This window comes from Rhinolophus ferrumequinum (assembly GCF_004115265.2).
Source record: "Rhinolophus ferrumequinum isolate MPI-CBG mRhiFer1 chromosome 15 unlocalized genomic scaffold, mRhiFer1_v1.p scaffold_54_arrow_ctg1_1, whole genome shotgun sequence".
NCBI classification, from domain to species: domain Eukaryota; kingdom Metazoa; phylum Chordata; class Mammalia; order Chiroptera; family Rhinolophidae; genus Rhinolophus; species Rhinolophus ferrumequinum.
Genome location: NW_022680357.1, coordinates 2765414 through 2778142, shown reverse-complemented (window position 1 = coordinate 2778142; position 12729 = coordinate 2765414). Strand labels below are relative to the sequence as shown.

General features: G+C 56.3%; 1 protein-coding gene across 1 annotated transcript in view; it reads left to right on the top strand.

Annotated features, from left to right (window-relative positions):
• LMF1 (lipase maturation factor 1) overlaps window positions 1–9852 on the top strand; it is a 104430-nt gene extending 94578 nt beyond the window's left edge. The window contains exons 7-11 of the mRNA XM_033101190.1: window positions 202–385; window positions 759–912; window positions 1226–1409; window positions 2721–2833; window positions 3368–9852. Of these exons, the coding sequence (XP_032957081.1) occupies window positions 202–385; window positions 759–912; window positions 1226–1409; window positions 2721–2833; window positions 3368–3542 (810 nt within the window). The 3' untranslated portion in view covers window positions 3543–9852. The remainder of the gene's footprint in view (window positions 1–201; window positions 386–758; window positions 913–1225; window positions 1410–2720; window positions 2834–3367) is intronic.
• Window positions 9853–12729: the final 2877 nt, after the last annotated feature.

Genomic DNA, 12729 nt, shown 5'->3' with positions numbered 1-12729 from the left:
CACGTGCTTCTGGGAAGAAACTGGAACCCTCGGCCCCAGCGCCTCTGGGTGTGGAATCTGCGTCGCTGTGGAGTTGCTGGGTCCGGTGGAGCAGGTGGAACGGGCGGCTGGAGGGGACGGCCCGGCTGCGGCCCGCGTGAGCGCCCCAAGGGCCCACGGGGTCCTGCTCGGCCGGGGTCTGAGGCGCTGCCTGTCCCTCAGGTGGTCCTCATCATCAGCGGGAACCTGAGCTTCCTGAACTGGCTGACCATCGTGCCCAGTGTCGCCTGCTTCGATGACGCCACCTTGGGGTTCTTATTTCCCTCCGGGCCTGGCGGCCTCAAGGACCAGGTCCTGAAGATGCAGAAGGAGAAAGCGCGGGGGGCCCAGCCCACGCTTAGATACGGTGGGTGGACCCCTGCAGGCATGAACACTCGGCCTTATCCCTGGGCCCAGCACAGCCGCCCCGGGAGGTGCTGGCCCATTTTTAGCGAGTGACAGCCAGGCCCACCCCACGAGGACAGTTGTCAGGATGGTTTCCACATCAGTTTCAGAATGACCCTTGGCTGGGGGAAACGGGGGTTGTGGAGAGGGACCCCTTCCCAGCCCCCCAGGAGGGGGCCCAGCAGCACCTCCCTCGGCTTCTGTGAGCCCAGAGGGACTGGACAGAGGCCAGGGTCTGGGGGGCCAGCCGGAGGGCGGGGGATGGTCTTGGCTCCTCCCGGAAGCAGGGCCGGCCTGGGGGACAGACGCTGACCTGCTCCCTCTGCCATGCCAAGGCCGCGTGGTGCGACAGGTGGTCAACCTGGCTCTGGGCGCCCTGGTCGCCTGGCTCAGCGTCCCCGTGGTCCTCAACCTACTGAGCTCCAAGCAAGTCATGAATAGCTCCTTCAACCCCCTCAGAATCGTCAACACGTATGGGGCCTTTGGAAGGTACGGCACGTAGCTGGGGTCCTGTCTCAGCCGCCTCTGGCCCAGGTCTGGTCTCCTTGTCCGCCATGGGAGGACCCCACGGCCCCAGAGGGAGACTCAGCCCTAACCGGGCTCCTGGTCCAGGGCAGGGACTCGGGGCTGCTTTCTGTCCCCCCTGGGCCACCGTGACCATCTAGGAGAGGCATGTGAAGGCCAGGCCCCACCCGCTCCTGCAGCTCCAGCCTCACCCTGCAGCTCAGGGCGGAGGGCAGGGTGGGGGCGGGGGCACAGGCGCGCCTGCCCTGCGGCTGCCCTGACTCAGTTTCCCCGACAGCATCACCAGGGAGCGCACAGAGATCATCCTGCAGGGCACGGCCAGCCCCAATGCCAGTGCACCAGACGCTGTGTGGGAGGACTACGAGTTCAAGTGCAAGCCGGGCGACCTGAGGAGGCGGCCGTGCCTCGTCTCCCCCTACCACCACCGCCTGGACTGGCTCATGTGGTTCGCAGCCTTCCAGGTAAGCGCCCGCTTTCCCCCACCCTGCTGCCCAGGGGCTCACGGTGGACGCAGGCTCTGGTCACTCCACGGTTGTGGTGCCTTCAGTGGGGACACGTGGGGCCCCAGAAAGTCCTGCCACAGGGTCGGGGGGGCTGAGATCAGACCCCAGTGGAAACATCACAGCCCACACGACACTCAGCTGTGGGCGCTGTGCACCCCCCACCCCCTTCCCCCGCTCTGACCAGCCTCACACAACCCACCTGGGCCCTTGTGAACTTGGGGGGTCAGGCTAAGGACTCCTGCTGTTGGGGCGTCAGCTGTAGAGGAGCTTCCTACATTCCCGGGACCAGCCCTCGAGGCAGCACTCACTGCTCAGCCATGAGGACTCACCCACCGAGACCCAGGGCCTAGATCTGAGGCCCGGCCATAGCGAGTGACAGCTCCCAGGTGCCCGCCTTCCCGGGGCTGCGTCTGCCTCCCGCAGCCGCCTGGAGCCAGGCGAGCATCAGACTGGGCTGTGGTCCGAGGCCGGGCTTCCTTCCACGTCTTTCCCTGTGCGTCCACTGCACGCACAGGCTCTGCCTCTGGACAGCAGTGGTTCCCCACGTTGCTCAGACCCATGCTGGATCCCAGGGCCCTCCCTCAGACACCCTCACACAAGGATCTCTGGGTTTCGAGGACCAGGGTGCCACAGCCAGCTTCTCAAAGCACCTCCACCAAAAACAAGACAGGCATGGCCGGCGTCCACAGTGTCTGCTCAGGCCAGAGCGAGCCTGGAGGCTCCTCGTCCTCCCGCTGACCCGTCACCCATGGGGGCAGCCTTGGGAAGGTTCTGTCAGTCGCCTGAGGAGCCAGGGCTTGCAGGTGAAAAAGCCAAGAGGTGAGCTGGTACAACCAGGCCCTGTGCTTGCTGCATCCAAGTTACACGCGGACAGGACAGTGGGACAGGTGACCAGCACACAAGTGAACAATTCACAGACGTCTGGCCAGTGGGTGAAAATGGAAGCCAGCAGCCCCTCTGGAGGGGAGCCCAGACCAAAGCACTGGGGCCTGGGCTCCCAGGGCAGCCCACCGTCCAGGAGAGACCGACCACGGACGACACTCAGTCAGGCCGGGACAACAGACTAATGTAGGGAGTGACCAGGCAAGGCCCTCTGGAAGGGGGGAGCAAGGGGTGAGCACACTCTCTCCCGAGGACCCCTGGGGGCCACACCCCCACAGTTCCAGCCCACCCCAGAACTCAGGCTGGTGGCTTCGTCCAAGTGCCCAGGCAGTGGCTGTGCCAGCTCAGTACCAACCCAGCAGCCACCCCTCCTCTTGTTGCCCCCAGACCTACGAGCAGCACGAGTGGGTCATCCACCTGGCAGGCAAGCTCCTGGCCAACGATGCCGACGCCCTGTCCCTGCTGGCCCTCAACCCCTTCGCAGGCAGGGCCCCCCCAAGGTAAGACTCCCCTCAGATGGGACCCCCCACCAGCTGTGGCCTCAGCTACCTCAGGGCTTCTCCCCCAAATGCAGAATGTGCTCTGGGAGCCGGGCCCCCACTCCTGGATACGTGCCGGGTGCAGAGGGCCACAGGCCCTCAGGCCTCCCCCTTTCAGCAGCACTGCTCACCGGCTGAAAGGACACGAGCTCCTTGGGAGGGGTTGGGGCCCCCAGATAGCAAGTCCTGCCCCTCAGTCCCGGGGTCTCAGGAAGCCTGCAGCTGAGCACTCGGCCTTCCTTGGGGCTGCACACCACGGGGTCACCTTTTCTGGAGTCCAGCCTGCCCCCAAGTACTCTTGTCGGAGGGCTGGTTGTGAGGGGGCTCCTCGTGGGCCCCTGTGGCTCCCCTGGGCAGCTCCCCCACCCCAGGAACATCTGGATGGACACACATCCCCTGCTGGAGTGTAGACCCGGGACTCTGAGCCCCAGGGTCCCTTAAGAGGCTGCGTCTGCACAGCCAGGGGCTGCAGGCTGATGCCCGCCCTCCCTGCAGGTGGCTCAGGGGCGAGCACTACAGGTACAAGTTCAGTCTCCCTGGGGGCCCGCATGCTGCTGCCGGCAGATGGTGGATCCGAAAGAGGCTGGGCCCCTACTTCCCTCCAATCAGCCTCCGGGACCTCAAGGACTACTTCAGGTCACGGGAGTGGCCGTACCCAGAACCGGAATAGCGGGGTCCAGGGCCTGTGCACTGGAAATAAAGTGGAAAGGCCTTGGCACCCCCGTGTCTCCACTTGCGCCAAGATGTCCAGGAAAGCAAACCCAGAAAAGAGAGGTGGGCGCTGCTGGGGGTCTCCTGGGGGCCGGGTAAGGTCCCCCAGCTTTCCTCCTCTCCCACAGTTGGTCCCCAGGCAACCCAGAAAACCCCTACCCCACCCCACACCTGGTCATCTCCATTGTCACCAGGCCCCCAAGACACCGGTGTCCACAGGAGCTCCCAGCTCTGGTCGGCCTGGGGCCACCAGCACCCACTGCACAGGCCTCGGCTCCCCCGTGGCCATGGCCTGGCCCAGGCGTCCCGCTCCACAGCCAGGCCCGGGCCCCCAGCAGCCGCGTGGCATGTGCTTGGTGTGCTTGTGAGGAAACACTCCCTGCTCTCCCCGCCTCTCCACACCCCCAGGGCTGGCTCCCCCCACGTCCACCCCTCCTCAGAGCCCTCCCTGGCTGGCCTGGGCCCTGCTTCCTTCCCCAGTGAGCAGCATCCACAGGCATGGACAGAAGCCCTTTGTCCCTCGCTGGGTGGGCGCCCCCAACGGGCCCTGAGACGGGTACCTCTTCCTTCTTTGTGACCACAAGCCCCCAGGCACACCATGGAGCCTCCTGCTCCCTGCCCTGTGGCGGGGGAGCTATCAGGGGTGGGAGCGCAGCAGAGCAGCCGGCCCGGCCTGGGTGCTAGGACGGCAGCGGTCCCCACAGTGGAGATTCTGAGGCCCAGTTGTCAGATGTTAAACTGGCTTCTTTTTCGCTTGACAATCCTGGGGCCCCACTGAGAACTGGGGTGCAGCCTAATGTGAGGTGTGAGAGAACGGGCTGGTGTCCCACCGGACAAACAGCACAGCCCCAGCCCTGCTCAGCCAGGTCGAGGGATGCTGGGGGTTGGAGCTGGTCCCACCCATGGGGGCAGCAGGCTGCGGGGTTCCCCCTCCTCCCCAGCCTGGCCAGCGCCGGTGGGAGTGACCGCCCACCCCTGCCGCCCCGTCCCCAGCCGTCCAGGGCGCCGGGCTGCACTGCGGAGGGTCCCAGTGGGAACAAGGTGGTTTAGGCCAGGAGGCCGGGATGAGGTGGGCACAAGTGTGGGTCTGTGTGGAGCGCCCCCCACTGCCTGGGGGGCCAGCCCAGGTGCCAACAGAGAGGCCGTGTTCCCGCTCACAGGGAAACAGGCGTCCTGTGTCTGTGGCTGGACAGACAGGGCCTCAGACGGGGAGCCTGGAGCCAGCAAGTCTGCCCACAGCAGCCAACCGCCGGCCGCGGTGACTGGGCAGCCCTTCCCGGGGGGCTGTACTAGGGGCTGTGCCGATGGGTGGCAGCACCGGGGGGCCCGAGGAGACCCTCACGCCCAGAACCGCAGGTGGCCTCCCTGCCAAGAACCATGCTGTGTCCTCACACTGCCCCCCAGCCCTTCTCACCCCCCAACCCGGGCTCGCTGCCACCCGAGGCTGAGCAGGCGAGGCCCCGGGACCCAGCACCCCTGACTGTGAGCTCCTCTCTGGGCCGCCATCCAGCCATACCCCCCAAGCAGGGCTGGAGCCAGTAGCAGAGTGACACAGGGGGCCTCTTGGCTCAAGGGCACCTCCAGAATCAGGCGGCCCCACACCAGTCCTGGGACAGGATAAACATCTGCTAACCTGGGGCCCTCACAGGTGACCCCAGGTCCAGGTTGTGAGGGCGCAGCGGCCAGAGTGAGGTTCCACTCTCTGTCTGACACAGGAGGACCCATGAGACCTGCTCAGGCAGCCCCTCCCCTTCCAGAGGCTCGGGTGTCAGCAGCCTTCAGGCCACACCGTCCTGTCAGAGGGAGTCAGGCTGCACCCTTCCGACACTCAGAACCTCCCACTGCCCACCTCCCTGAGCAGGAACCTGAGGTCACTGCCCCTCAGCCCAGCCACACCCTGCACGTCCCTCGTCCACCAGCTGCTCAGCCTCGGGCCCCTCCCCTCAATGCCGCCTCGTCCTGCCTTCACCAGACTCCCGGCTGCTGGAGGCCTCAGCCTGGCCCCCAGCACGGGTTTGCTGGATAAACTGTCCACCTGATGACAGAGAAAGGTCCAAACACGTCACATCTGCTCTGCCTGGTCCTGCCTTCTCTCTGGCCTCATGAGAACCTGCTGTTTCTTGAACAGCCCGAAAGCAACTTCCAGATGAAAGCAGGGTCCAGGGAAACCAGGCAGGGGCGTTAGCTCACCTTCCCTCCAGACAGCGGAGGCACGTCCTGCCTCCCTCCTTCCTTCCCTCCCTCGCTCTCCCCGCCTGAATCGTCCCCAAGGCCTGTAGGTGAGGGCTCTCCACCCGACGTGACAGGAAGCACGTGTCTGTCGGAAATTGAATGTGAACGCGCCCCAGTTGCCACATTCAACTTGTAAAACCCGAGTCAGTCTAAGTTTCTTGAGGAGGGGCCGCAGGGGTCACCTCAGGCAGGACAGATGCCCTGCGGTCGGGGGGACCTGACCCGGGGGCAGGGGGTGATCAGGTTGTAGCCGAGCACCTGACCTGCCAAGGGGCTGGGAATTAAGACGCTCCTGTTCTCCCTGGAAACCATGGCCTGGCCCAACCAGCCCTCCCGACACCCCCACCCCTGCCTGGGGCTTCTTCCCATGCAGAGCGCTATGTCCATCACACGTCTGGACACCCAGGCCCCAGCCAGGATCCTCTCAAGCTGCAGAGCTTGTCCCTGAGGCCATGCTACATTCTGGAAAGTTCCTTGGCCCAGGAGGTGCCCAGGTACACACTGACACCTCTGCCCTATCCCCCACTGCCGCCAAGAGACATGGAAGTGACACGACTCTCCACCTGAGGGGCTGCACCATGCTTGACCTGCAGAGTCGGGGCCCAGAGGACACAGTCAAAACAGTCTGGATGGGGCCACCACCCGTGCCGCTGCCTGTTCCCAGGGACTTGGGACTCTAGACACCCAGGCACCGTCCATGGGCAGTGGCCGTGCTCAGATGACGCACTGAGCCTGGCGTTTGGCCCCATTCAGAGTGCCAGGCTCCGCCAGGGGCCTGTCTCCAGGGAGGACTCACACCCTGCCTCCCCTTCTCGCTCCAGCCACTGGGCAAGGGACACCGCTCACATCACACATGAGACGGGGTGTGTTCATTGAGCCAGAGGAGCTTTTGGCGTCTTGTCTGCTGAGAGGTTGTTCGCTCAGATGATGAAGGACATTTTGGCACCTGCCAAGGCCCAGCACATGCTCCTCTGAGCCTCACTCAGACTGGAGACATTTCCTCCTGAGGGACAGCTCCAAAACTCAACGTATCGGCAAATCCACCTTAAAACTCCTAAAGGAATCAACGACATTGAGAAACTTTTAGCTTGACTGACAGAGGACACAAGTCAAAAAGAAGTGGGGCCATTACTACCGGCCTCACAGAAACAAAAAGGAATGTAACAGAGTACTATGAGTAATTTGTATGCCAACAAATTAGATAAAAATGGAGCAATTCCTAGAGACACACAAACTACTAAACTCAGGAAGAAATAGAAATTTTGAAAGGATCTGTAACAAGTAAATAGATTGAATCAGTGATCAAAAACCTCTCAACAGAGAAAAAGACTGGACCGGACGGCTTCATTACAAAATTCTATCTACAAAGAATTTAAAGCATCACTAACACCAATCCTTCCCAAACTCTTTCCAAAACTTAGAAGAGGAAGGAAACACTTCCCACTCATCCTGTGAGACCTGTATTACCCTGATCAACCCAGACAAACACACCAATATCCTTTATGAATATAGCTGCAAAAATCCTCAACAAAATAATAGCAAAACAAATCTAACAGCATCTTAAAAGGATTATACACCACGACCAAGTGGGATTTATCCCAGGAATGTCAGAATGGTTCAACATAAGAAAATCAATGCAATACACCACGTTAACAGAACGTGGGGTGGGGAACCACACGACCGTCTCCTCAATCGGTGCAGAAAATGCATTTGACAAAAATCCAACACCCGTGCATGATAAGAATCACTCCGAAAACTAGGACTAGAAGGGAACTTCTTTGACATAAGAAAAAGGCATTTATGAAAACCCACTGCTAACATTCTCCATGGTGGAAGACTGACAGCTTTACCCCCAAGATCAGGAACAAGACAAGGGTGCCCATCTTCACCACTGTTATTCACCAAAAGTAAGACTACCTCCATTCACAGACGACAGGATCCTATAAAGTTGTGTGCTACTTACCAGCGGGGATACTTTCTGGGAACTGAATCTTCAGAGTCCAGGCGACGAGGGATAGCCTGGGCTGCACTGAGGATACAGGCCTGCACAGCCCATTGCTCTACTGAGGAATGAAGCTGGGCCCTTAACCTCACACCATGTTCAAAAATTAAAATGGATAAAAGACCTAAACATAAGAGCTAACTATTAAAACTCTTAGACAAAAAACATAGGTAAATTTTCATGACCTTGGATTTGGCAATGGATTCTTAGCTATGACGTCAAAAGCAGGAGCAACGACAACAAAAATGGACTTCATCGAAATTTACACCTTCTGTGGATCTAAGGACATTACAGTGAAAAACACAACCAACAGAATGGGAGAAAATATTCGCAAGTCCTATATCTGATGAGTCTAGTATCCAGAATATATAAAGCACTCTTACAACTGAGCAACAGAAAGACAAACACTCCAAGTCAAAAGGACTTGAATAGACATTTCTCCAAGGAAGACATACAAATGGCCAACACGCGCATGAAAAGACGCTCTCCATCCTCAGTCATTAGGGAAACGCACATGAAAACCCCAGTGAGGGACCACTTCGCACCCACCAGGAGGGGTACCATCTTCTTTTAAATGGAGAATAACAGGAGCTGGTGAGGAGTCACACTGGGAATGCAGAATGCTGTAGCCAGTGTGGAAAACAGCCTGGCAGCTCCTCGAGAAGTGAAACATGGGATTACCATGTGATCCAGCAATCCCACTCCTGAGTATACATCCAAAAAATTGAGAACAGGGACTCAAGCAGATGCTCGTATGCCAGCGTTCACAGCAGCATAGGCACCACAGCCAAATGGATAAACAGAATGTGGTCCATCCACACGGTGGAATATTATTCAGCTACAAAAAGGAATGAAGTAACGACACACGCTACAACATGGATACACCTTGGAAACATGCTCAGTAAAAGGCGGCAGACACACGCGGTCACCTCTTACGTGATTCCGTTCGTATGAAATGTCCAGAACAGGTCAATCCATAGAGATGGAAAGATCAGCGGTTGCCAGAGGCTGGGGCGGGAAGAAATGGGAAGCAACTGCAAATGGGCCCAGGGTTTCCCTCGGAGGCGATGAAACACTTGGGGACCAGAGAGGGGTGGTGCTTGTACAACACTGTGAGGGACTGAGTGCTGCTGATTTTTCACTTTTGAATGGTTAATTTTATGTTACTGTCAGTTTCACCTCAATTTTTAAAAATAAGACAAACAAACGAACAAAACCCAACAAATAGCCTAACCGTCCCGAGGTCCTGGACCTCCCCGTCCCAGGGGCTGGGAGGCCTCACGCTGCCAGGATCTGTGGGACCATCGTGGGGGCCAAGCAGATTGAGTGCTGCATCCCTTTCTGCTGAGAGCACAGGGACAGCCAATACACCAGGCCGTGACTAGCCAGTGGCATAGAAAGCAGGCATCCACAGCCAGCGTGTGACCACATGGTGGTCTAGGAGACACGGTATAGATATGCAATTACCAATTAGCCAAGGAAAACGGAGCAAATGAAAAGGCAGCCGTGCTACATAATGTTGGTGATTCTTAAACGTTTTGCCATCTGGATGGCTTTCTGCTGAGACTGCCTGCCCCTCCCTTACCCAGACTAGTTCAGTGCCTAGCAGGCCTGGGGCACAGCTGGGGTCACGCCCCATCTCCTGCTGTGCAGCCACCCCTGTCCACCGACTGACCTGGCTGGACGGGCAGCAGGGGCAGCAGCTGACTCGCCCGTGGGCCGGGTGGCTCACTGTTCTAGGGGTCTGTAGCTGCCCAGGTCGTTCTACACAGTCTTATATATTCAGTCCTGGTACCTGGTGGTCTCAGCCCCCACGTCTCAAAACTGCTTTGACTATCATTGGCCCATTTCTCAAAACAAGCTGAAGTTTATTATTAATTCTAATAGTTTGTTTGCAAATAGTGGACAGCACTGTTTCTTTCCTCCCTACTCCCATACCTCTTTTACTTGTCTTGGGCTGGCATCCAGGTTGAGACTCACCATCTCTCTCATGATCTCTCATCTTTTTCCTAACCTAGAAGTTGTCCCTTTAAAAGTCGCAGAAGGTCTAAGATGACAGAATAGGGGGAAAAATTACAGCAAAATAAAATAACCTCACCATGGTGAGCTAATCTACTGCAAAAATCCTTTAGATGCAGACATGTAGAAATACTAGAAAAAAGTATAAACAAACTTTGTATCTGAACTCATAAAAATAAAAGGGAATAATCTGGTGTAAGAAAAGCTGAAAGCCAGAATAGTACACCCCAGGCTGCAAGAAAGAGGCACTCTTCCTGATAACATGGGGACTTCCAACAAAGACCTTTGCATAAAACTAGAACCCTTTCATGGCCAAAACATGAGACCAAAATCAATGAAACCCAATCTGGTTCTTTGAAAATACCAATAAAATAGATAAACCTCTAGCTACAATGATCAAGCAAAAAGGAGAGAACACACAAATTACCAATGTCAAGAAGGGAGGAGGAGACATTACTACAGATGCTACAGCCACTGAAAGGATAAAGAGAGAATATTGTGAACAACTTTATTCTAATACAATTGACATTCTAGTTGAAATGGAAAAAAAATCATAAAAGACACAAATTACCAAAACTCATGAAGAAAGAGAAAATACAAATAGTCCCCTAACAATTAAGTTGAATTCATAATTTAAAACCTCACAAAGAAAATTTCAGGCTAAGACAGCTTCACTGGTGAATTCTCGCCAACATTTAATGAATAAATTACATCATCTATACAAATTTTCAGAAAATAGAGGAGAAACTCACACTACTGGTCACAATAGGAAAAGGTACAATGGTCTGGAAAACAGTTTGGCATTTCTGAAATCATGAAGCGTGTACTCCCATACGACCCAGCCATTCCTCTCCTGCGTATCTGCCCAAAAGAAATGAAAGCACAGAGATCTGTAAGCAGTGTTATTAGCAGATTTATTCGTAAGAGTCAAAGTACGGAACAGTCCAGGAGCCCATCAGCAGGAGAGTGGGTGGTGTCGTTTCCACACAACAAACAATCCTTAGCAATAAAGAGACCAAATTACTGACACACACCACATGTTCAAACCTTGACAACATGCTTAACTAACGAATCCAGAGACAAAAGACGACTCCATTTATACAGACCTCTAGGGAGGGAAGCAGTCTTGAGTAACTATAGTGACAGAAAACAGGTCAATGGTCACCTGGGCTCAGGCTGGGGAGGAATGGACTGGCAAGGGAATAGCTGGGCCGGGGTGGGACATGTTTTTCTCTCTATTGTGTGGTAGGTACCTTGGTGTACACATTTGTCAAAAACCACCACGCTGCACACTTCAAATCGCTGCATTTTATTTTATGTAAATTACAACGGACTCTGGATAAAGCCCTGGTTGACAGTATTTTTTTTTTCTGATTTCCATGATTGGAAATACTCCCCCCGAGTGATTTCAGGCCACCAGAGTGTCACCAGCACAGAGCTGGGAAGGGATCTGCAGGGTGGGATCTCGTGCTACCATCGCCAGCCCCCGCACACCACCACTTCTTATACCTTCATTAAGTTGATTTTGAAAACAAAACCCAGGAGCGCTGAAAGATCACGACACGCAGCTAAGCTCAGCGAGACTGGCAAAGCCGGTGCTGACGACGCAGAGGGCAGGGAAAGTGCTGTCCAGCTCTCAGGTGGCAACAGCAACAGCAGCTGTAAACGCCCAGGACCCAGCAGCCCATCCCCGGGTGTGTGCACCACGCAAGCGTGGACAGACGTCCCCAGGAGGCGTGTGCTAGAGGTCCTAAGAGACAAAAGCAGCACACAACCCGAAGTCCATCAAAAGTAGGCTGGACGACTGTTCGCGTGGTCACTCAGTGGCATACTTCACAGCCAAGAGAAGCCACCGTCTACAACCACGTGGAAGACGGGGCTAACGTCCTTCCTCACCTACGGCTCGTGGCCGTGGCCTGCAGGACGAGGGGCGTGGTTCCGCGGGGGCCACACCAGGGGCCACGAGGTTCCGGTTCTTGACCTGACCTGGTGACGGTTCCACTGACATTCAGTTTGTGAACATTTTCTGAGCTCACACATTGTATGGACTTTTTTGTGTGCGTTCTAATTCACAATAAAAATGTGTCAAACAGAAAAATCGGTTTTCATTGTTGAGCAGCAGATCCTACTTGGTTCCCGGTGTTTATGATAAAGAGCATTGAGCGGGATGTTTGCCTTTTCACAGACGTGTGTGAGAAAGTGGAAGCAAACGGGTCCGTGTGTGTGTGTGTGTGTGTGTGTGTCCACCTGACCCCTGACGCCCTCACTTCCCCCAACTTATTCTGTGTTTCGACTGCCTGCTCTTTTTCTTTGCTCGTTGCCATGCCTCCCCACCCTCTTTTCACTCTTTGGAAATGTTTTCTGTTCCCTAAGTTTTTAAGCCACAGTCTGACCTGCTGCAGCCCAGGCGGGGACTCGGAAAGCCCCAGACGCCCCTTTCCTCCTTCCAGGGCATGTTGTCAGGCTCGTGTTTGTTTCTCCTGTGAGAAACTTTCTAAAGTCATTTGAACCCAGAGCAGCTCGAGCAAGCTTTACAAAGCCTCACCCATGGAGGAGAGCTGGGGGCCGCCCCCTTTCAGCCACATCTACCTGCAAGGATACCTTGTCTTACGGCTCAAAGCCAGGAAAGCTGTGACAGGCAGTCACCATGACAAGATATGGCCTCTCGCCTCTCCTTCTCTCCTGTCAAGGGGTAAACGACTCTATTTGTCCTCAGGGAGGGTCGTCCTAGAGTCACCTCCTCCTTGCTGGCTCTGGCCAGGGCTGCACCTGGGCAGGGCATTCGGCGCCAGCCCTGCAGCTGCGGGCCTTTCTGTGGTGGGCACACATTTGCATCTCAATAACCCCTGATTAATATTTAAGGAGCCAGCTGTCTGAGCCACATGAAAAAATG